Raw genomic sequence first — 22,557 nt, forward strand, 5'->3', positions numbered from 1 at the left:
TCAGTAGAGCTGAGAACACCAGTCACTGAAAGAGGCAACTGTGTCGTAAGGTGAGATTACAAAACTCCTAAAACAGGGCTCAGAACTGTGGAACTGTTCTGTATTCTGATTTATTTCTATTTTTAAACTTGCAAGGCTTGTAATTAATGGCTCGAGGACATGAGGAGAATTGGAACAAATTTCAGCCTCAGCTTCCTCTGCATGTTGTTAATGGCTGGTCTGTCCACTAATGTGCTCCAATTTTACCCACATCAACCACATGTGATACAAGCTGCAGGAAAGCAAGTGAATTTTTAATCACCTCTCTGATGTACAGTATAATTGCTGACTTTTATCAGACAGTAGTTAAACAAAGACTTAGAAAGAAATAAATATTCCTTAATTGCACAACTGCCATCGCTCACAGTAGGAGAGCCTTTGAAATGAGTAACTGGTCCGCATTATCACAGCTACACACATACTCAGACATGTACAAACAAGTTTAGATCAGCGTAGATGTTTATTTATTTCCCAACTAGGTATGTAAGCGTGTGCATGTGCTTATATTGCAACGGAGAGCAGTTATTCAGGTGTGACATTATCTACCGTGCCTCCGAGCCCACTCAGACACCCCTCCACACGGACACACAGGCTCCCAGTTTCTCCCCCACAGGGAGAATCCTCCACGCTGTGCCACGTGTGATATACGGGTTTTACTCATGTACTAACCTAGACAAATACATTATCTCGTGTTAGGTGCGTGGAATTAGCACTGAGACAGAGTGTGTGGTGCATTTTTGGAACCAACTTTCCTTTCCTTCTCACTCGGTGTAAAACAGAAACTTTGACTCCTGGAGCATTACAGTTTTAAAAAGACAAACGCACATATTTACAGCCCTGAATGTAAATGACTCCCTCTGAGCTGATGTTTCCTTCTACCCCCAGGACATCCCAATGAAAGGAACCATGCACCTTTATATCCACAAATGTCATCAGCACTTATTTCAGCACCTGTGATGCCTTGAGGACCCACCATAAGTTAAAAACAAACCAAAAAAAAGACATTAAAAAAAGAATCGTACAAACAATCCCTCCCCAATACCAACCTGCTGTCAAAATTGCTGAGAGCTGTGCCATAACGCATTTAGTTCATGTCTAAAGGTATAATCAGCAAGGCACATGTGTGAACCTGCCATTCAAGAAATGCCCCAGAGTTTAGTACCCAAGTCTGAGGCAAGAAAGATACAAAAGAAGAAAAATAATAGTGCTTAACATTCAATTGTGAGAAGATCTGCCAAGAAATTGCAAAAGCTGTGCCTATTTGGCAAATAAAATGTAAAACATCTTATAGTGTGATATGGGCTCGCAAAAGTGCTGATAATAGATTAAACACATGTACTCCACTGTTTTCAACAACTGCTGTTCTTTCCACTGTGCAGTTCCTACGGCTTTCCTTTTCCCTTTCAAGAAAAAAACAAAACAAAACAAAACCCAACAAACCCATCCCTATTCCATTTAAATTGTTCAGGGCACCAGGCCTTTTGTACTAAATATTGTGAGATACGTGATCAATTCAGCATCAGACTCATGAAGCTGTTTATCACTTTGTAAGGGTGCACGTGAAAGCTCAGAATTCAGCAGGGAAAGAAGCTTAATATTAAGGGGTGTTAAGTGCTGATTAAAGGGAGCACCCCAGAACAATTTGGACTTTGCTCATTTTCCTCTGCTTGTCTCCTGTTTCAGTAGAGGGGTGCTGTGACACCAGACCCCTTAGATTTTGCAGCAGATCTGGCAGCTCTTAAGAGGCCGTGAATAAAAGGCAAGTGCACAGTGACATTCCTCAGTTTAAAACTCTGCTTTAAGGGATTATTTTTCCCCAGGAGAACCAGCGAGACCAGGGTGCAGGTCGGTGTCCTGTTACCTTGCTGTACTCCTCCCAGGAGTTGCTCCAGGTCCAGTAGTGAGCCTTGTAAAGCCCAACTCTCACCGCCATCATCTCGTTGCCACGATAATAGAATATGGGCCTGAGAAGGAAAGCAGAGCTGCATGAGAAACGCCAACGCGCCGGGCCTGGGCAGCCACCGCCGCAGCAGCCTCGCTGATAAGGGAGACAAACACTTTAATGGCGTCTGACTTCCGATTCGGCTATCAGTCAGAAACAGGCTGCCTCCTAATAGTCTCCACTGCAAGGTTTTCAATTAACATTTTTTAAAGTGTTCATCAAGTTGAGAGCTCACAGGGCGCAAGAAAGAAACATTATACAGCTTGGCTGCCAGTGATTGTTAATCCTTGAACTATCAGACCCTGTTATTTCCTATAGAGCGTGCCGATTTAAACACCAAATGTCTCAGAAGTGGCGTGTGTGTGTGTGTGTGTGTGTGCACGAGAGAGAGAGAAACGGGGATTCACAGACTCTGTGATGTGTAGTCTCCTCTTTATGGCAGCCCCAAGCTTTGTGCCATTAGTGTCAGATGGACAGGGTGGCCGGGGAGGACACCAGATGCTGGCCTGTTCTGGATGACATCTCAGAAAAACTCCACATGGAAAAATCTGGCAGCCAGACACGCTTTATTTTTAACTCCTGTCCATTTTCTTTCCCCAAATCTCCCTTTGCCTCATGTAAACATACCACTGAAAACTGCGTTTTTTTCCCAGAGGTTTTCCTAATTAAAAATATATTTGAGAAATGCACCTCACTCGGAGGATTTGGTCTGCACCCGTGTACATGCATTACCCTCTCCCTGGGCATCCCAGCTAGGTTCCTGTTGGTTTTCCCAATAACACGCTCTTGTTTTTTGAGGGAACAGTGCAAAATTTTACTGAAATGGACTATCCATGGGGGAGAGGTTTGATTTGTTGGTGCAGCTCATCACACAAGGACATCAGGCTTAATCAGCTCTTCTCTCCAGTTGTTTCAGGCTGCTGACAGGATGAGATCATGAAGCTGTTTATCACTGTTGGTAGGGTACAAACATCTTTGGTTTTCATTCAGAGATGCCACTCGGCAAAAACTACTCACTCCCTGTGATGCCACCTTGAAAAAAACAGTCCCTAAATGCAAGATAAGATTAAAATATCCAGGCTTGAATGACAGGAGTGGCCTTAGATCTCTTCTATTTTAAAACTGTAGCCTCCTCTGCAGGTTCCTTGCACAAACAATGTGCCTTTCTCCTTTGTCCCCAGGAACTGCCCATGAACAAAGGGGAAATGCTGCTGCCAGCAGAGCCCAAGCCTGCATCCTTAACGCACCTGAAACGCCAGTGAAATTAAGGCAGCTTGGGAGATCTGCCAAAGCACAGAACCCGACCTAAACCAGTCCCATTAACAAAAGCCCAAACAAATGTGCCACAAAGTACACCAGTCTCCTTTTTCCCTGCCATAAACACTCATTAGTTGACCAGCTATTATGTGCCCCTTTGATTGAAGGTGTGGGGGTTAGGTCTTTGCTTTAAAAAAAAAAAAAAAAATTTTCCATCTTTGAAAGAGGATTAGGGCTTGTACACAAAATTCTGCTGTTACTGATTTCTTTTTTTCCCCATTCACTTTTTCCTTTGTAAGCTGTAAGAACACAACAACTGCATCTCCTGGAAAGTTTTTGAAGGTTGTAGAAACTGTGACCTGGTCAGGTCTGGGGAAAAAAGAAAGGAAGAAAAAAGAAAGGAAGAAAAAAGAAAGGAAGAAAAAAGAAAGGAAGAAAAAAGAAAGGAAGAAAAAAGAAAGGAAGAAAAAAGAAAGGAAGAAAAAAGAAAGGAAGAAAAAAGAAAGGAAGAAAAAAGAAAGGAAGAAAAAAGAAAGGAAGAAAAAAGAGCGGAAGAAAAAAGAAAGGAAGAAAAAAGAGCAAAAAAAAAAGCCCTGAGTGTGCCTTGAGTGACTGCTGTTGTAACACAAACAGCACCAGTTCCAAGGGCTTGCTGACTGCAATGAAATTCTCCTTTAAAACAACAAAGAAGCTTTACAAACTTGCAGAAGATGGGATAAGCCATGTTTGACGAACCTGTAACACCTCGTGTCAGCCACTGGCTGAGCTCTCAGGTAACACTGGAGGCATGATTCTTGCTTAACAGGCACAGGAACAATTTTACAGAACAAAGGCTCACATCCAATGCAGAAAAGAACTCAAATGTGGTTTTGTTCACATGTTTCCTTGCTGTCTCACAGACTAATAATGTTTGCATTCAGATTTCCCAGGCTGCCAAATTCCTCATCAAAATCACAACTCCAAGACCTCTCTTGACCTCCGACCCTTCTGACGAGAGCGCCAAGGGTATTTGCTGGCAGATCTTTGTGCCTGTACCCCACAGCTGACAGCACACTCCTCCGTGCCCATAAAGATCCCAGGGCTTTAACCCAAATCTATCCTTGCAAAAGCATCCTCACAAACAGGACCTTGGGAGGAGGTGGGGTCCCAGATGAGCCGCAGCAGTGCAGCCTTTACCCTCAACCTCTCTCAAGTAGGGGCTATGGAGACCCAGCATACTCTTGGATGTTTTTCCAGTAATAAATAATGTATTCTCCCCTACCCAGGCTACAGTCCTCAAGCTTTTATCTCCCCTATTGCCATATGTTGTTCCAGGGATCCCTGCTAACCCCCTGACATTTTCGTTTGTCCCCAGACTCCACTGTCTGGCAACATGCCACATGTCAGGAAACCCCACCTCTGCTTGCTCCACCAGAGAATTAACACAGAGCAAAAAGCTCTGGTGCTACCCCACCTCACTGAGCCGGAGCACAGATGCATCAGTTCAGTTTATAAAATATTTCTGTAAATCTGATTTAAAAAATAAACCAGGATTTGGCATCCCTTCAGTCTGGAGGCAAGGGTCAGAGCTCCGGGCTCATAACTAACCTGTCAATTAGCTTGCCCTGCAAGATGGCAGGTAAAAGGTCGATGCCATCAATCTGTCTGTCACTGGGAGGCTCCAGTCCCGCCAGGGAGAGGCTGGTGGTGAAGAGATCCATCACGTTCCCCAGCTGATGACTGACCTGAAAAAGCAACAGAAACGCATTTGCAGAAAAACCTTCAGTAAAAGCCAAAATGAAACAGGCTGGTTTCCACCAAAGCAGAAGTATTTCCTCCTGAACTTCCTTCTCTGCTAAGCATCTTTTGAGAATATCTCCCTTTACGGTGCTGCGGTCACCAGTAAACCTCCTATTAAAATAATAAAGGAAAGGAGATGATCCGTATTTCTCCACTTCTAGGGAGCATTTGCATTTTGATTCATTTTTTCATTTGCCTCTCTTTCTTCTCACTTCTTTCTATGTATCCACTTTACAGGAGCATGTTTTTGCAGAGTTCAACTTAATTTAGCAAATTCCAAGTCATCTGTGAATTGAAAAATCAGCACTTAAACCAAGAAAAAGAAAGTCCTTGATTTGTTCCCTCTCCAGGTCATCTCTGGAGTCCAGAATACCCTGAGAGAGTTCCCAGAAAGCACAGGGATAGATGGATAATAACAAAAAGAGCCTGATGACTTCATCTGCAAACCATTTCCAACAATTCAAGAACTGTAAAGTTGTGGTATTTTTAGTATAAATTTTAATAAGGGAGAAAAACATCTGGGTTTGGCTCCAGTGGAGATGTACAAGCTTTTTTTTTTTCCCCCTTGCCTTTTTTTTTTTTTTTTTTTTCTTCCTTAATTGGAAGCCATACTTATCTCTCTGGTCTTAATTATTTATATTTTAAAAACCTAAAAAGTCTGTTCTGACTGATTCTTTCTGAATCTTTGCTCCCACCCTGCTTGTGATATGCCACAGTTATCTGGTGTAGGATGTTTAATTAGCCAGTGACACACTAAATTGAAGCAGCTACATCCAAATCAAGAGCAAGACTGTTTTTGCACCAGGATGCACCAGCACAAGATGCGAGATGAAAAGAGCCTCTCTCAGCCGTACCACTTGTTCGGAAACAAGAAGCCATCTGATACAAGCCCACATCTGTAAATACAGAAGCATTTTCTGACTGAAATCCAAGCCCTAGCAGCAGCCTTGCGAATGTCAGTGTGAACATTATGATGCTGGGACTATCAAAGACTTTTTATCTCTAAATCATCTCTCTACTCACAAACAGACCCCCAGCCTGTAAGCTGACACTAATTATTTAAATATGACAACAAATGATAACATCATAAACGAATTTTTGTGAGATGCTGGCTGTAGAAAAAAAACTGAAGGGAAAATGCTATTTTTGCTGGGACACTAAGCCTTATATTAAGAGACTGGCCTGAAAAAAGTGAAGTTAAAGGAAGAATTAATGAAAAAAAAAGAAACGGGAAAAAGCAACATGCAGGGGACTGATTATAAGTTTAACATTACAATATCACATTACTTGATTACAGTAATTCCAAATTTTAATGGCTTTCATTCATCAGAAGTTGTTGGCAGGAACACATAATATTAAAGCTGCATGCAAGAATATTTCTACAACTCTTAAGAAGAAATCAAAGTGCAAAGCTCTAAGCACAAGAGGAAGCCTGACCATGGAAACCCTTGCCCAGGAAAGCAGTTGGATCAGTTGACCAAGATCAAAAAGTCTTGCAGAAGGTCTTGGGCATTTGAGGTTAAGCCTTGTGCACGGACACTGCTGCCGAGGCAGCCTGAAAGAGGTTGTGCTCAGTCTGTCCTTGCAGACAGAGGGATGAGCCACCAGATCCCTCACAAAAAGCAGATGTATATGTGAATTTCCCCCTCCGCATGGAGAAGAGGATGGACATCCTCTGATACACAGCTATGGAGAAGGAAAACAGACCCGAGTTCTCCAACGGGGCAACCCTGCTTCTTGCTCTCCCCGGGGCCATTGGGTAAACGTGGAGGGCTGGGGAGAACCAAAGCTCGTCCACGGGATGAGCTGGGGGACAGTGCTGCGCCCTCCTCGGGCTGTCCCCTTGCACAGGCTCTTCTCTGGTCTCGGCTGTGCGCTCAGAAAGGACTGAGACATTAAAACCACAAAACCAAACCATTGGCTCACTCCTTACAGAGCCGGGGAGCTTCGTGAGCCACTGGCGTTGGGAACGCTGCACTCCCTCGGAAGTCAAAGGGGATTACAAGTGCTCAGAGCCTCAGCAAAGATGCTCAGTGCCTCGCAGGCTCATCTGCCGGCTAATTTACCCCGAGCATGCCTTAGGAGAGCTGCGGGGTCAGCAGAACACCATATGCAGAGCTTGGAATCTAATAAAGAAGAGATCTGGCGCACGCCTGCTCCCTGACAACTGCTACGTCAGGAGCAGGCGGGCAAACTGGTGCCTGAGACTTTTTGTAATTAGACCTCTCTCAATTTATAAGGCAAATCCAAAAGTCACTTTTCTTGTTGTCGCTCCATTCCCTTGCCTCAATCTTTTGATAACAGGCAGCAAGAGGCAATCGCTGACCTGAGCCTCGTGCCCCTAATATCACCTAATTTATACATCGCCTTGTGACAATCCTGTGGGGCCACCATGGTCTTCTTGTACTGGCCCTTATTAACCATAACCAGATGCAGATGACTCTCTTTAATCATCCAATTACGTTTCTGGTCTCAGACAACATTTTTCCGTGAAGCAGAGAAAACTTCTTAAGGAAATTAAATGCCCATGCCACAGCCACTTGGATTTATCTGTGCTCTGCAGCACCACATTGAAGAAGGGGGGGAAAAAAAGGTTAATATTTTCTATAAAACTTTGAAGTATTTTCAGAGAAAAATAAAAAAATTACCATTTTCTCCTGTCAACAGTGCTCTTTCATTCCAGTTGCCGTTCCCATTTTTTTTTTTTTTTTTCTTAAGAAAAGAAAAAGAAAAATCCAGAGAGGGCAACAGCTCAGAGAAAATAAATAATATATAAAAAAAGAGTGAGATCAGATATTGCTCGTATCAGTGAGAAACAGCCGGTATTATGCACGTAAGAACGGATTTTTCCCCCCTCCTTCCCCCCCTTCTTTTTAATAAACTCTCAGTATACACATAACGTCTTTAAGAAAATGAAATCCTTTTGCTGTGGGCCACGTTGCTGGAAGAAATAGTCACCACTGCTGTTATCAGTGCTTTCAAGCTTTAACTCTGAATCAAAGGCGACAATTAATAAAGTCGCCCCCGCCAGGAATGGAAAGGAGGAAAGCTAAATATTTGAAACTGGGTGAACAAATGTCAGGGTGTTTTTAAATAAAATCCTTTTACAGTTATCACAGCGAGCAGACCTGATATCCCTGTCTAATTCAATTTCAATTTGCGCCCCATGGGAGATAGCGAAGAAAAGGTTGCAATGCTGTCTTTGGGTTGATATGTTCTTTTCTCCTTCAGGAAGCAGGCACGAGAGAGGAAGGGGAGGAGGGTGAGGGAAGAGAGGAGGAGGATTCAAATACCAACAGAATATGATGATTTTTTTTTTTTTTTCCCCCAGCTGGATCCTTCCAGAAGGCAGATGTGATGTGGGGAATGTTGAAATGCTGATTTGTTATGAATTCACCTGGAAAACGTAGCTGAGGAGGAAACTGCAGAAATGCTGTTGGTGTGTGAATAAATATTCCTGATGGGGGACCAGAATTAACTGAGTGTTGATGCCAAGAGCAACGCGCGCTCCCGAGGCATCCCTCTCCCCCAAAAAACTGCAAATCAGCCAACTGCACCAATTATCCTAACCTCTGTCAATACCCCGTCAAGTGTTCACAATCCTGTCACCTAGCTTCTTTTGTTTAAATAAAAAAGGTACTCCTTTATTTCAGCAGATGTACCCTTTAATAGAAATAAAAAACCTCCACCCTATATATCAATAAGATGATAATAAACTGCCAGATCCCATCAGCAGAATGAACCTTCCACCCCACATCTGGATTTCACTGGCCAGAGACACAAACCCTATTTTTCTGGCTGCAGTTGTGCCCCCTGAAATGGTTGCTGGCCCTTCCCCTGCTCCTCAAAATGCCCACGGCTGAAAAGGAACCACCATTTCACTGGGAGCAACCCCAGCACAGGAAGGAGGAGCTGACCCTTCAGCTTTTGCTTAGCACTCCTAAGAAGTTTTTTTGCTTCCACCTCAGTTCAGGGCTCCCAAGCCTTTGTTTCCTTCAACGCTCTTGAAAAGAAAGAGCAGTGAGAGACTTTGAATTAGTTTTCCCACATTTTACAGATTCTTGGACTACACGGGACTTAGGTTGACTAGTTCAAACTCGCAGCCAAGAAGATGTTGAAGCTACAGACTCCGTAAGATACAGAAAAGAAGCTGAAAATGTACTAGCAAACGTGTCTCTTCACTTACTACGTCAGTAAAAGGCAATTATGAAGCAGTAACTATGGGCATACTACGGGCCGAGCTGTATTAGACAGAAGCGATGCCAAACCTCTCACCTGCGGTCAGTGCTGCTGTGGGTACCAGCGCTGGAGCCTCGATGGCAAGAATACAAGCAGAAAAGACATGTAAGTAGCTATCACATATTTACTTATCAGTAGTATCCTATGGGGGTGTGACTGGGAGCAAAGCAGCACATCCTGGGGACAGAGCTCAGAACAGGCTTCTCGAGTGGAGTCCAAGAGGGCATCTGGGAGCGTAACACCCGCACGTGCAGACAGCTGGCAGGCAGCATCATGAACTGGAGTCCAGGATAGGAAGGACGTGCTCGAGTGCTGAGGGTGATACCAGCAGTGGTGGAGGAGGGGATTTTTGGGCGCATACCTTCCCCAATAAGCCTTAAGCACACTCTCAGCTTGCTGAGCATGCAGGGGCTCATGACGGTACGGTGGCGGTCATCCACCCACCTAGGCAACCACATAACTCTGCACCGAAATGGCCGTTCACAGGAATGCAAACAGCAGCTTCAGCCATGGCCTCATGCAGGAAGCCATGCATCGCACCAGGCTACCAAGAACGTTTTTGCACCCCAGAAAGCTTCACTGCTGCACTACATGCAAAAAGGCTACCTGTGACGGGGGTACCAACCAGTCACAGTTAGAAAATAAGCAGGCACAATGATCTCTCTACTCGTGTTCTTAATTATCCTCAGAGTTACTACAATGGAAAGAATTTTTAAATTTGGTATTTACTTGTCCCCATTTATAATGCATGTTTACTTTTAGCACATTATTTAGTTTGGACATGGAAAACAAAACAGTCAGCTTCAGTTTCATGTTCTCGTATGCTAGCCCAAGGCTGTTGTACTTGGCTTGTAAAAGCTTTATGGAAATGTTTAAATTTAAACAAAAAGACTGTTTTCATTTCAAATTAAAAAAATAATAAAACATCCCTAGTCGGTTTTTTGAACTCTTTAAAAATTATGAAACCAAACTACCCTCCTGCCCTCAGCTGCAGATCTAAGCTATCTGATGGCTTCCTCCTCAATGCAAATGATAAATTATCATTATCCTGACTCAATTAAACCACCAAAAAGGAATGCAACTTAGAAAAATGTTTTATTTATGAATAGTTTGCAGTCTTAAGCACAGTGCCCAGTTAATGAAGTATCACTTTCTTCAGGGATAAGAGATGCTTACAAAGGGGAGGGAATCTGTATTATTTACTGTGAACCTTGCCTGCAGAAGAATTGATTACATCCTTCTTTAATGAGAACTGGGACAAGAGAGGCTGGTAGTGCCACTGGAGGATTATTTTGAAGTGATCATATCTGAATTTGTGTACAGGCAGGAAAGAGCAATAGTCTGGTATCTAGACCTCCCCGAATGGAACTTTTATCAAACACCAAAGCGAGAGCCCTGAGGGTCAAATCACTCGATCCTTCAGGGCACAGAGAGGGTGTGTGGGCAACACACTCCTGCTCTAGACTGGGACACACATCGGCAGCGTGTCTTTATACCCCAATTTGTTCAAACACATCACCCACTAAAAATACTGTCATCCAAAAGAATGAAGGGTTTAAATAGAGCAGAAAGACAGACCAGACCGCTCGGTGCTCACAGAAGTGTTGATCATAGACACTCTAGATGCAAATTTGCAATAACGAACAGGAGCAGCATCGTTCTCTAGGGGCAGCCTTCAGCTCCTGATTTAGACAAGCATCTGGACGGACACGTTGGGCATGTTAAAAGTCTGATCCAAACCCCACTGAATCCAGCAAGAACCACTCCACCCCCTTTAGTCCACTTAAGACCCACCAGAACCGTTCAAAGCAGATACTCACCCCTCCTGCAGGTATATGACCGGGCCACCAAGCAATAGCTGGCTCTCTCATGCCACCTTCAAAGGTGGTTTGTTTGCCACACAGAAAACGCCCATTGCTTCCTCCTAGAGAGAGAAAAGCTGCCGTAAAACACATGATATGCCAATATTGTATTTCAAAGGGGCACGGTCAACTGGGAAATTTTTAGGTTAGTTTTAAATGAATTTTCATTTCTGCATGAATGCTTCTTCAAATAACATGTCCAGAGTTGTTCTGGGTTTTGTTGTTGTTGTTTTGTTTGTTTGTTGTGTTTTTTTAAATACCCCTTTATGACAAAATTTTAGGAATGTCTTTTCAGGTCAGGGAGAAAGTGACAGTTAAACGCAACTTGCTATCAACCAAACAAAGGAAAAAAAACCCAAAACCAAACAAACAGAAAATACTTGGCTGGCATTTTCCTTCCCTTTAAGGATGTTAACTGCTGTTTGTAACTAAAGGAAATCTGACACTTTCAGGCAGAAATAGTATTTTTTTCATAATCCTTTTAAAGTACCAGAGCAGTATTAGATGCAGATACAAGAGTGTAAAAAATAATCATGCATTCTCCGAACATTCACTCTCAGAGATAGCAAGTGGTTTGCAGGAATGTCTGGGATTTTAAACCCAGCCTTGGAGCTAAGCTTGCTGAGGAACAAACAAGGAGGTCTCGCGACTGATTCCAGGTCACCCGAAGTCAAACACAGTGGTTCAGCTGAAATCAGAACTCGGGATACTCCCTGCTCTATGGTCCAATAACCACGAGACAGCCTGCCTCCAAATACAAGAGAGAGGGTTATAAAATCAATTTGCAATGACTCTGTTTGAGAGAAACAATCTAAACAAAAGAAAACTCGTGAATTAACAAAGATACTTTTTCTTCTTTATATTGTTCATGAGAGCTAAAGGAGGAGGGACTCTTGAACTCTCTGTAATTAGTCAGCTCAAATATGCATTTGGCAGAGGGACAGTAAACACTCCGCTAAGTTATTGTGCCCGGTCCTAAATAAATTACAAAATATTCACCCCTGACAGTGGAAATGAACACAGGTGAACAGCCACACTGGGTCAGGCCAAGGGTCCATTTAGCCAAGGATGCCTCCTCCAGCAGCGACCAGAAATAACAAACATAAGCTAACTCTAAACATAAATGCTCTGCATTTTGAGGCTTCTTCTAACTGCATAAAACAAAACCCCAGGCACAGGACTCCTTCCTCGCCGGACACAGAGACTGAAGCCTTGATTTCACAACCCCAGCCCAGGTTTGTTCATCTGAGACTCACCTTGTTTAGGAGCTGAAATGAGAGCAGCCCCGTTATCAGAGGTGAAAAACACAAAAGTGTTCTCACTGATACCCAGCTTCTGAAGATGTTTTAGGATTTTTCCAATGCTATCATCAATTTCTCGTACAGCGTCCCCATACCTGAGGCAAAAGCAGATGCATACTTAAAGGCAGCAGAAGAGGAAAAGTGTCACACAGGGTGACGCGTTGTGATCAGCCACAATGCTTTCAGTGGGTGCAATTTATACCCACGCTGCAGAAATACTTCTCTTATGCATCAGGTAACATAATAAAGTTTTCCACTGTCACTGCAAATATCTGGAGAGAGCAACCTCTTGGGTATTAAGAGTCAGAATTTGTTCAGATGTCAGCCACTCTTGGACAGAGACCAGCAACTGATATAAATTTAGCTATAAAGTTCTCAAATATAGGCAAAGCCACTTCGCCATAGACTTGAAGCTAATAACACAGTTTTGCTTATGGATGCTGGTTTGAAACTGCACTCTCAGAAGCAAGGCTCACAATATCTACAGAGCTCTTTGCCTCCTGTAAATTGTGTTTTTCAAGCATGCTTTTCTACTTGCTGGTCTGATTTATAGGCTTTTAAAACAGGCACTAATCATACAAAAGCCTTCCAAAAAATCATCTGTGCCACATACAGCACTTCATTACTCACACAACTGGCAAAGGAGCTTAGACTCCCCCCTCCTCCCCCATTTCAGTCACATGATCTTCATTTCAGATTATAGCAAAATTATTAAAGAACAATCCAAGCAGAGTCCGCACAAACTAATGTATTTCAGCACACACATACGCTTTTGAGAAATGATCTCTATACTTGGATCTAATAAACATTGCTTAGGTTTTCTGTTTCTGCAGCATGAGGTATTAATTAAAAAACCCCAACAAAACCAACACTCACAAAAACAAGACTTACAGTCCTCTCTGACTAGTGCCCAGGAACTGTTTGGAGGCATAAACAGGAGCGTGGGTAGCATCAATTGCCCAGTATAGAAAGAATGGCTGCTGGCTGGCCTGCTGCTTGCTAATAAAATCGAGAGCTTCCTGTAAACAACAATAAAAATGAATTTAACGGAATCATCCTCTGCCATCTATATCTCTCCAAAAAAAGCAGCATAAAGTCACTGCAGCTTAGAAACCAGTATTAAGATGGACAGTACCTGCAGGTAGATCTGAGTCAAGTTGGCTTCACCCGTCTTCAGATCAATTTTGAAATCTTCATAATATCTTAAGATAAAATGAATCAGAGAGGAAAAAAAAAAAATCAATCCTAAGGAATATACAACATAAAAAGGCTTCCCCCCTCCCTTTACTTACTGGGTAAGCAGGCGACAAACAGGCCACAGATGCTACTCAGCAAACTCTCTTCAGATATTAAAAAGAATGTCACCATATATTTTTCTTATGAGAGAAAGCAGTGAAGCAGCTAGATCCAAATTAATGACTACAAATTTGGACAATCCTGAGGCACTGACCTTTCACTATTAAGCTATTAGAATAGGGGTAGTATGCTTCAAGATCTCATACTGCTACTCCTTCAGTAGAGAGCTGTTTGAAATGCGAGTAAAATTTTCAGAAGTACACAACAACTTCCAGTGAGATAGAGCGATCCTGGAATCAGAACTTGGGCTGCTCTGAAAACTTTGTGTGAGAAGCATCTTTAGACACCAATTAAGCAAAGGGCAGGGGGCAGTCCTCAGGAGAATAACAGCAAGTGAAATAAGATGACAGGAGCCTCGAAATGAATGGACAAGAATGGCACAGACTGCAGACTTGGAGCACAGAATGGTGCTGCACAAACAGACAAAAGGTTATGACAAACAGGAACAGAAGGAATAAAAAGGTCTTTCAGTACAGAATGGAACCAGCTTCCAAGAGAAGTAGTGGAGTGAAATCATCACAGGAAGCCTTCAGGGCGCAACGGGATAAGCAAACATCTCTGGGAGGGAGGCACTCTAGAGCAGTTGCTTCCCTAGACCATCCACGTGCAACTTGCAGGTTGGCCTTGGTACTTGGACCTTTATTAATCCTCAGAATCAAACACCTAGCTTCACATTTAATGAGCTTCAAGTTGAAATTTAGATGGGAAGGTAGAGCTGAGGAAGCCAGGATTCCTATAAAAAGTGGTTTAGGACTTTAGAATAAAGTTTAGTAGTCAACTACCACGCCAAGTCTCTGAGGGGCATCAATACCATCGAAGCAAGTCTGTATTGTCTCAGCTTTAACTGGAATAGTCAGAGGGCAGCAATCACAACTGAGAAGCAACAGGCACTGCCCAGGCATCAGTGCTTGAGTACCCTTTGCTGCCAGCACTGTCTTCAAAACCTCCTCTTCCCCCAGGAAGGACTAGCCTTGCTTCCTCTCCTAGATGAGAAATTCACATACCTCTTGGTGGTTACTCTCTACCTTCCTGTTTCTGCCCGCCTTGTGCGTTTTCCCACAAGGCTTTCCCTTCAGTCTGCCTTAGCTCCAACAGAAACCACCACCCAGGCCTTGTAAGGCTGGATATTGGCCGTCCCCAGACTAGAGGGCAAGTCCTGTTGAAAAGTACGAGGGCAAAGCAAGAGATGAGATCCTGGCACAGGTCCAGAAATACAAATGGGTTTCGAAAAGAGACAAGACTAGTTGATAGAAGTCACTGGCTATTAATGATCTGGACACAACCTTCAGTTTAGGAAGGTGGACAACCATCCAAGAGAAGGACCATTCCACATATCTGTTTTCTTATACCCTTTCTATAAGCCTTCGCTACCAGCAGTCATCGCAAAGTATAACGGATTGAATGGACCCAGAAGGGCTGTTCACCTGTTTCATGACCTTTTACAAGCATCTTTTCTGCATTGGCTCACTGCTGAGTTGCAGGACATTCAGGGCACTCAGTAGGAAGCGCCTCAGACCATATGAGGCAGGATATTCTCAGTGCTCGACAGGCTGTAGGAGTTCTCTGCACGGGGTGAGGTACCTGTAGATCACTGCCCGTCCAACCGAGTCTGTAACTCTGATTCTGAAGCAGCTGCTGTTTTTGCCAATCCCTTTTCACTGAAATGGGTTTGCTACGCCAGCACTTATCTTCCAGCACTGTAATGTCAGCAGGGAAAGCAAAGAAAATAACATTACCAGGCAAGTAGCTGAATTACCTGCCAATCATTTCCCAGTCCCTATACACAGGGATATTGGGGAGCGCTCTGTTATCAAAAGGTCCAAAATGGCAGTTTGGGGATCCAAACCATTCATCAAACCCGTGCTTCAGGGGGTGGAACTGCGGCCGGTGACCCAGATGCCTAGGAGCAAAGGAAACAGATGAGTTAAAATTCTACTGCAAAGAAGCGAAGAATAATCTCATCAGAATGGCATGCAAGAAAACAATCTTTGCCTAAGAAGAAAAGCTTCAAGCATTTTAATCAAATAAATGACTGCAGAGCATCGTCTTGATCTTTCTCATACTTGTTGCAAATGCATCCATGCAGCCTCACTCCAGTGCTGACATATCTCCCATTTTAGTCTGCTGTCTAACCTTTGTTTTCCATTATTTCCTTCTACTGGTGTCTTCTCATGCTGCCTCAATGATCTGTACTGATGGACTACACTGCCCAAAGCTACTGCAAAGACGCACATAATGTTTTACTTAAGGATTCTGATCTACGACAAGTCACTTTTATACAACTAAGCTGTAAAAACACAAGGTAAAGCTCATGAAATGTACCATTATATCTACATTCCCTTTATGGAGTATTCACGCTGCCAAAATGTTACGAGAGACCTGAATGTAAATGAGAATGAGTTCTTTATGTGCACATGTGAACATAAAACACGTTTAGCTACTCCTGATGACAGCTCCATTCTACTATGCAGCTTGAAAATTCTCCATCCTTAACTTCAAGATGAAGCTCCTCTCTCATCTCCAACTTCTGTACTGCAAATTCTACATTTTATTCATTTATACTATCTTGAAGATACAGAATGCCCATCCTCTCCAGTCCCTAAAGGAGACCTTTGAAGCTAAATGTTTATTTAATCATTCCAGCTTCCACTCACAAGCCTGCATTTGCAACCTGTCCATTTTGTGCCATCACCCCCTGCACACTTTCTGAACATAAGGGGCATAAAATGCATTACCTGAAGTAAAACGATCCATGGTGTTATTCTGAGCTATTCCAAAATGAGTTATGAGAGAAAATAATCATCATTCCAGCTATGATCATAACTCTGACATAACTAAAACTGCACGTCTGACCTGCAGGATCCTACCTTCTCCTCATTTATATACATGATAATACAAAGTTATTGCTGGATGTTTCTACAACAGGGAACATGAAAAAATATTTTATTCTAAGAAAGTCCTAAGAGAACTTACAGAGGAAGAGACTTGAAAAAGGTATCAAATAATTACTGAGATGCAGATTATTCTCACCCTCTCACAACACAAAAAATAGAGGTATTTAATGAAATGCAACAAATTCTAAAATGGTCATGGAAAATACTTGACTTGCAAACATATCATTAAACTGTGGAACTTACTGTCACAGAACACGTTGAAAAGTTTTTAGAAGGGATGCTGAAAGGATATAAAAATCTGCTGGAAAACTTTCAAAGCCCTAAAATTCTACACGTGGCTAGGATGAGGCTCCAATTTAACTCCTGTACTTTGCATTTCTTTACACCTTTCTAGGGAGCAGGTGGTGTGCACAAACGACAGGGACTGCTGCTGTACAGTACCACTCCCTAGTCCTGTCTGGGATAACAGTTCTTGGGTGCACAACGACACTGCGCTGCACGTTCAGATTTAGTTTGCTTCTTGCTAACAGCTGCAGGTCCTTCCAGATTTGCTGTTTTCCAAATAACTGCCTGGAACCACTCTGTATTTGCGTTGTTTATTTCTTTTCCCTGGGTGTATGAATTTACATTTATTAGCACTGAACTGCATCTTATTGCATTCAGCCCACTGATCCGATTCTTCACAGCCACTCTGCTGTTTGGATTTGTGGTAATAAATAATTCACTGATTTAGGTTAGTTTGCTTTCTTTCCCATTTCAGCAGCCGCGGTGAATCTGACCACAATTCAAACTCACTCTTCTCTAACTTGTTAACGGAACTGTTAAATAAACTGTATCCCATTATTTTCCTGAGCAGTATCCCCCCGATACTAGTCCTGTCCGAAGTCTCTTCATTAGCCATGACTCTTAACCAAGCAGCGCTCCTCTGGTGTCCATGTAGTTTTGAAGTTGCTATTTATGCATTTATTTATTACAGCGCTGTTACAAACCGTGACTCGACTCTTCAGAGATCCCCAGGCCCTGTGGGATTCCATTACAGCCCACAAGCACATTTGAAATTCGAATGTTACAAATGCACCAAGTTTCAACTATTACACTGGTAATTCCACCATGCTTGTTTGATCTGAATATCTTTCAGGTTTTTCCCTTCCGATTCTTTGCAGACATCACAAAAAATTGGTTTTTAGAAGTTCTTCTGTATCCTCTACAAAGATTATACTGTACTTCCATGAAAGTCCACAAAGTCAAAGGACAATATTCACAGAGTATTGGATCACCCCTCTTGGTCTTTTAAAACACCTGGTATCAACTATCCCGATCAAGCCTATCCTTATCTACCCTGACCTTCTACACTTGAACAACCTTCAGTAGCCCTGGAGATGTCTGCATCTCTATTTCTACACCACACACTTCTACCTCCCCAAAAAGCAGCTTTCACAATTTAGTCTACTCTATTAACAAAAAAAACCAACACACAGCAGGGGCCAAAGATAAAAAGCACGTAGGTGCTCAAGGCAAGTTCCAACTTGGCGTTTTTTGATTAAACTAAGTAGTGTGATACATGGATGAAAGCACAAAGAGTTGAAGGGTTTATAAATATATATATACACACACACAGATATATACACACACATATGAAAACGCCTTCAACTCCTTCTGTGAAGATATATGTATGTACTTGTAATGGTAACACTCGATTCAGAAATTGATCCCAGCAGGGGGGGAAGATCCACCACAAATTTCAAAAGTTGGACATCTGAGCTTCAAAACAGGTTTTTTCCTACAGTTCTGGTTGTTCTGCTGCTCCTTCACAAAACATACACACGCTTACCGAAATCTCAAAGCAAGAGATTTTAAAATGAGTTTACCATTTGCCAATGATCTTATTGATGTAGCCAGCTTTCTTCAGCAACTCTGGAAGCAGTAATTCAGAATCTGGGATTCCTCCTACTATATCCTGTGGCGTGTATGCTGCATAAAACAAACAAAAAAAGTCCCAGCAATATCAGTCTTTGGAAGTCCTCCCAGGGCATGAGACGAAGAGAACAAACTGATTCAGAGAGATCAAAGGGAGAACTCCACGCACTTGCACACCACAGCCAATAATAAAAGGGGCTGCCATCACGGAATGAAGGCAAGACCCTTGAAAGGGAGGGTCAGAAAAAAGCAAGTGCTTTAGGTGTGCATTGGATTTGCCTTTACTCTTGCAAATTTGCTTTCTATTTCTTAAAATGAAGGCGCTTTTTTTCCCTTAAATCAAACGATCGATAAACTTGCTCAGACTGCAAGAGCTGAAAGAAATGGTATGTCTCTCACAGCTCACAGTTCTCTGGCCCTTGAGAATCTAAGGTGTGACTTTGGTTAGGATAGGGATAGCCAAGCATGCTCGCTGATCCACAGTGTGAACCAGTATGTAGCTGCTGATTCTCGCCCAAGCATGCCCACACACGTGGCATCTGTCATGCTGGAAACAATGACAGGAACCAACATCAGCCCAGTTATGAACTGGTAATCTTCCCTGGAAGCACCCTGGGCACAACGGTGCTGTAAAACTGAAATGGTTAGAGAACTGCCTGCTGAATAAAACCCTAAGCAGCTTGTTCCTTACTCTGGGTGTTAACATACACCCCACGTGACTTTCTTTCACCAGACACCAATTACACTGCCCAGAGGAAACACCTCTCAGCCAGCAGAAGCAAATGGATCACCCAGCCTTGTTTACGTCTCTTAATTCGAGGAGGTTTTCTGCTTGATGAGGAGGAAGCAATAAATTTCACGCTTGTTACCAGCAGTTAACACGGTAATCTTTTTGTGCCACTCTGGAAGATCACCGAGCCAAGCCTTTGTTCAAAGCAAAACTTCCTACAAAGCACGGAGGGAAATCAAGAGAGGAAGGCAAATCAGGAATGAAGCCTATACCGTTTCTGGCATGTGCGTTCGTGGTGTAAAAACCATTCCTGACTGGGAGACGGCCCGTCAACAGCGCTGCCCTTGCTGCAAAGAACAAAAAACATTTTATTTTACAAGCATTCTCTGCTTAATATTAATATTATTATACTAAGGCTGAGGACAGTGCCCTGACTGGAGCATGGTAGTGCCCTTTTGCCACAACCAGCTACTAAGATCACTCCCATTAGAGTAGGCAGCAGCTCCTCTCTCCAGCGAGCCACGGAGACAGCCAGGTTCTGATACGACACCATTGGAGTTACTCCAAGACAAACCCGACTGAAATTTGGCCCCTCTATTAAATGACCCACTGCTGAAGAGTAATTTCAGTCGTCAAGGTAGCAGCCCTCCTATCTCAGTAATTCTAAAAGGAATACCTGACGTATATATGTAAGAGGAAATCGTAACACAAACTGATTGCACGCTTAAGGCTGAGTTTTCAAGCTTGCCTGAACAGAAGTCATGTAACAGTGAAGAAAGAGCTGTCCAGCTTTGACAATAAAAGTCAAGTCCTGACTGCAGGAAACATTTAAACAGATATTCAGCTTTAAGCATATGCTTATGCAGTACCACCACTGGACTTAGCAGGACTTCAGCATATTTTAAAGGCCTTTTCTGAGCAAGGATGTCACCAGCACACCATCAAATGATATCCTAAATGAAAGCCCACCTAGAAAGCCCCCATTCCTCATTTTTGTTTCAGTTCTTGGCTGCCAATCAGGTTTGAGTTAAAAACAAATTAAAAAACAATGCACCCCACAGAAAAAAACAATAAGGACAAAAATATCTGCATCTCCCAGACCCAAACGTTTCTTTTGTCTTTTGTCCGTTCCCCAAGAATCTTGCAAGCCACCGGGGTCAAAACCAGGACACAGTCTGCCATTCCTTACATGAAAGTCTCACCAAAGCCAGTGGAATCAGACAAACTATGTACAAACTACATTCAGCAACATTTTAGATACTGCTTTGTCTGTTTATCCCAAATTGAGAAAGCTGAAAAAATGCAATGAGGCTAGAATACTAAACTGTAGTGTTGTAAAAAAATCCTTTAGCTGGACTGATTTGCTCACTAAAACAGTGCTTTGTATGAACTAAAGATTGTAGGTTTTCCAATCAAAACATAAATAAAAAGGGAGCAAAAAGCAAGATCAAAGCACCAAATCCAAACTCTGCCCTGAGGGTAATCACTGGTTTGGTTGCTAGTTCATGTCAGATGCTGGCAAACATCCTGCTCTGCTCAGAAGGTGGCATGCTTATATGCTAGTTTAAAACTCAAGTTTACTTACACGGAGAACAGAGGGGGTTGGCAGTATAAAAATCCAGGAAAAGCATCCCTTCTGAAGCCATCTGGTCTAAGTTAGGAGTTTCCTTAGAAGGCTCTCCGAAAGCTCCCAAATCGCCCCAACCCATCTGTAAAAAGAACACACCGAAAGACGTAAAAGTACTTTTACTCTTCCACAATGACAATGCTTCTGGGCCCACATAACACTTTTATTGTATCCCTGCATTCCTAAATCTTTATAGTGCTCATCTCCCTACTTAGGGAGTACTTCACAAACGTGAAAAAAATTATCTTCCCCAACCCTGTGAAGGTACGTGTCTTTGTGTTGGACCATTAACCCCAAGACTCCATCTCAGCCTGCTGCATCCATCCATCCATCCATCCATCCATCCATCCATCCATCCATCCATCACTAGAAATGCAAAGAAAAGGTCTAAACCCAAAAGCAGTGCTGCAGGAAAAGAGAGAAAGTGTTGAAAAGCAAGCTCTGGAGAGAAAACCTGCCAGAGGCATCATATGTCACTCTGCTTATTTGAGAGACAGTGGTTTCACCCTGTGCCTTCCTCCTAATTCAGAGGGGTCACACAGCCAGGAGAACCGTAAAATTACCATCACGTTGTCTACATTCATTGCTGAAAACTATTACTGGTAATAATACAAATAAAAGTAAGTGACTTAGAACAGAAGGTTCTAGAAGGGAACAACTTAATGAGCAATTAGGCACCATGGTTGCTAGAGATTATATTATGCTTTAAAAAGGGAAGTAGCTATCTTTAATACAGATGCGTATCAGGTGAGCAACTGATAACGGAGGGTGTAATGTATTGAGATCTTTAGAAAACCATCTGTCTGGTCCCATTTGAGAGTCTAACATTTACACTGCAGCGGTGCAGTTTGGAAAAGAAAACTACTGGAGAGCTGCAGAGCCGGCTGTTGAGGTTTGAGTGAGGAGCAATTAAATGGTACCACCTCACGCTAGGATGGGGAATTAAAATAGATTCAGCGGGATCACCCCTGAGTTCTTGATTCTTCAGTATCTTTATCAAGGAAGAAAGGGAAAAAAAAAAAAAAAAAAAGAGTATCACGTTGCTCTAATTCACACACAGTGACAGAGTCGCAGCAGTTACCGAAGGACCAAAAGAAAAAGACCGTGGAGATGTATTTTTAATGAAGAGCATATTAAATAAATAAACAGTTTGCAGAAGCTCCAGTCAGGATCTGTGCCTCATCATGTCTCATGCTGTACCAACACTTCTAGAGTAGGATAATCACTGTCCCAAGGAGCTTTCATCTTGAAAATTACAAATGCCAGCTTGGGGGGAAATATTCCTGAATGGAAAATTGAGATAGACTGCCGGAGGCTCAACTGGCCGGAAAAACTAGGCTTGCAAGTTAATTATCTTGTACAGGAGTGTAGAAACACTATGAAAACAAGAGTCATGTTGAATTGGCAGAACGGAGCCAAACAGGCGATAAGAGCTTGCCCACCCCTGGAGTCACATACCCACCCTCATTAGCTTTTCCAGTAGCTTAAAACAGCACACAATGCATTTCTACTACAAACACACCCAAAAGAGGACGCGAAAATATTAGAAGAGAAACAAACCAGGAAGATGGCAGCAACTTGAACATGTTGGAAAAGAATGCATTTCCTTGTCCG

At 42.8% G+C, this 22,557-nt stretch overlaps 1 protein-coding gene across 7 annotated transcripts in view; it reads right to left on the reverse strand.

The window, feature by feature from the left end:
* The window catches only part of GALNS (galactosamine (N-acetyl)-6-sulfatase), a 48,095-nt gene that overhangs the window by 23,664 nt on the left and 1,874 nt on the right, over positions 1-22,557 (reverse strand). For all 7 annotated transcript variants that reach the window (XR_012630508.1, XR_012630507.1, XM_074881236.1 and 4 more), the window contains exons 2-11: positions 20,902-21,025; positions 19,589-19,663; positions 18,538-18,640; positions 15,532-15,675; positions 13,555-13,621; positions 13,311-13,438; positions 12,375-12,514; positions 11,077-11,180; positions 4,826-4,962; positions 1,901-2,003 (exon numbers count right to left, since the gene is read on the reverse strand). Coding sequence is in view for 5 of the 7 variants with exons in the window: in XM_074881236.1 (XP_074737337.1) it covers positions 1,901-2,003; positions 4,826-4,962; positions 11,077-11,180; positions 12,375-12,514; positions 13,311-13,438; positions 13,555-13,621; positions 15,532-15,675; positions 18,538-18,640; positions 19,589-19,663; positions 20,902-21,025 (1,125 nt within the window). In the remaining 2 variants the exon portion in view is untranslated. The remainder of the gene's footprint in view (positions 1-1,900; positions 2,004-4,825; positions 4,963-11,076; positions 11,181-12,374; positions 12,515-13,310; positions 13,439-13,554; positions 13,622-15,531; positions 15,676-18,537; positions 18,641-19,588; positions 19,664-20,901; positions 21,026-22,557) is intronic.

The sequence above is a fragment of the Strix uralensis genome, chromosome 12, assembly GCF_047716275.1.
Source record: "Strix uralensis isolate ZFMK-TIS-50842 chromosome 12, bStrUra1, whole genome shotgun sequence".
NCBI lineage: Eukaryota > Metazoa > Chordata > Aves > Strigiformes > Strigidae > Strix > Strix uralensis.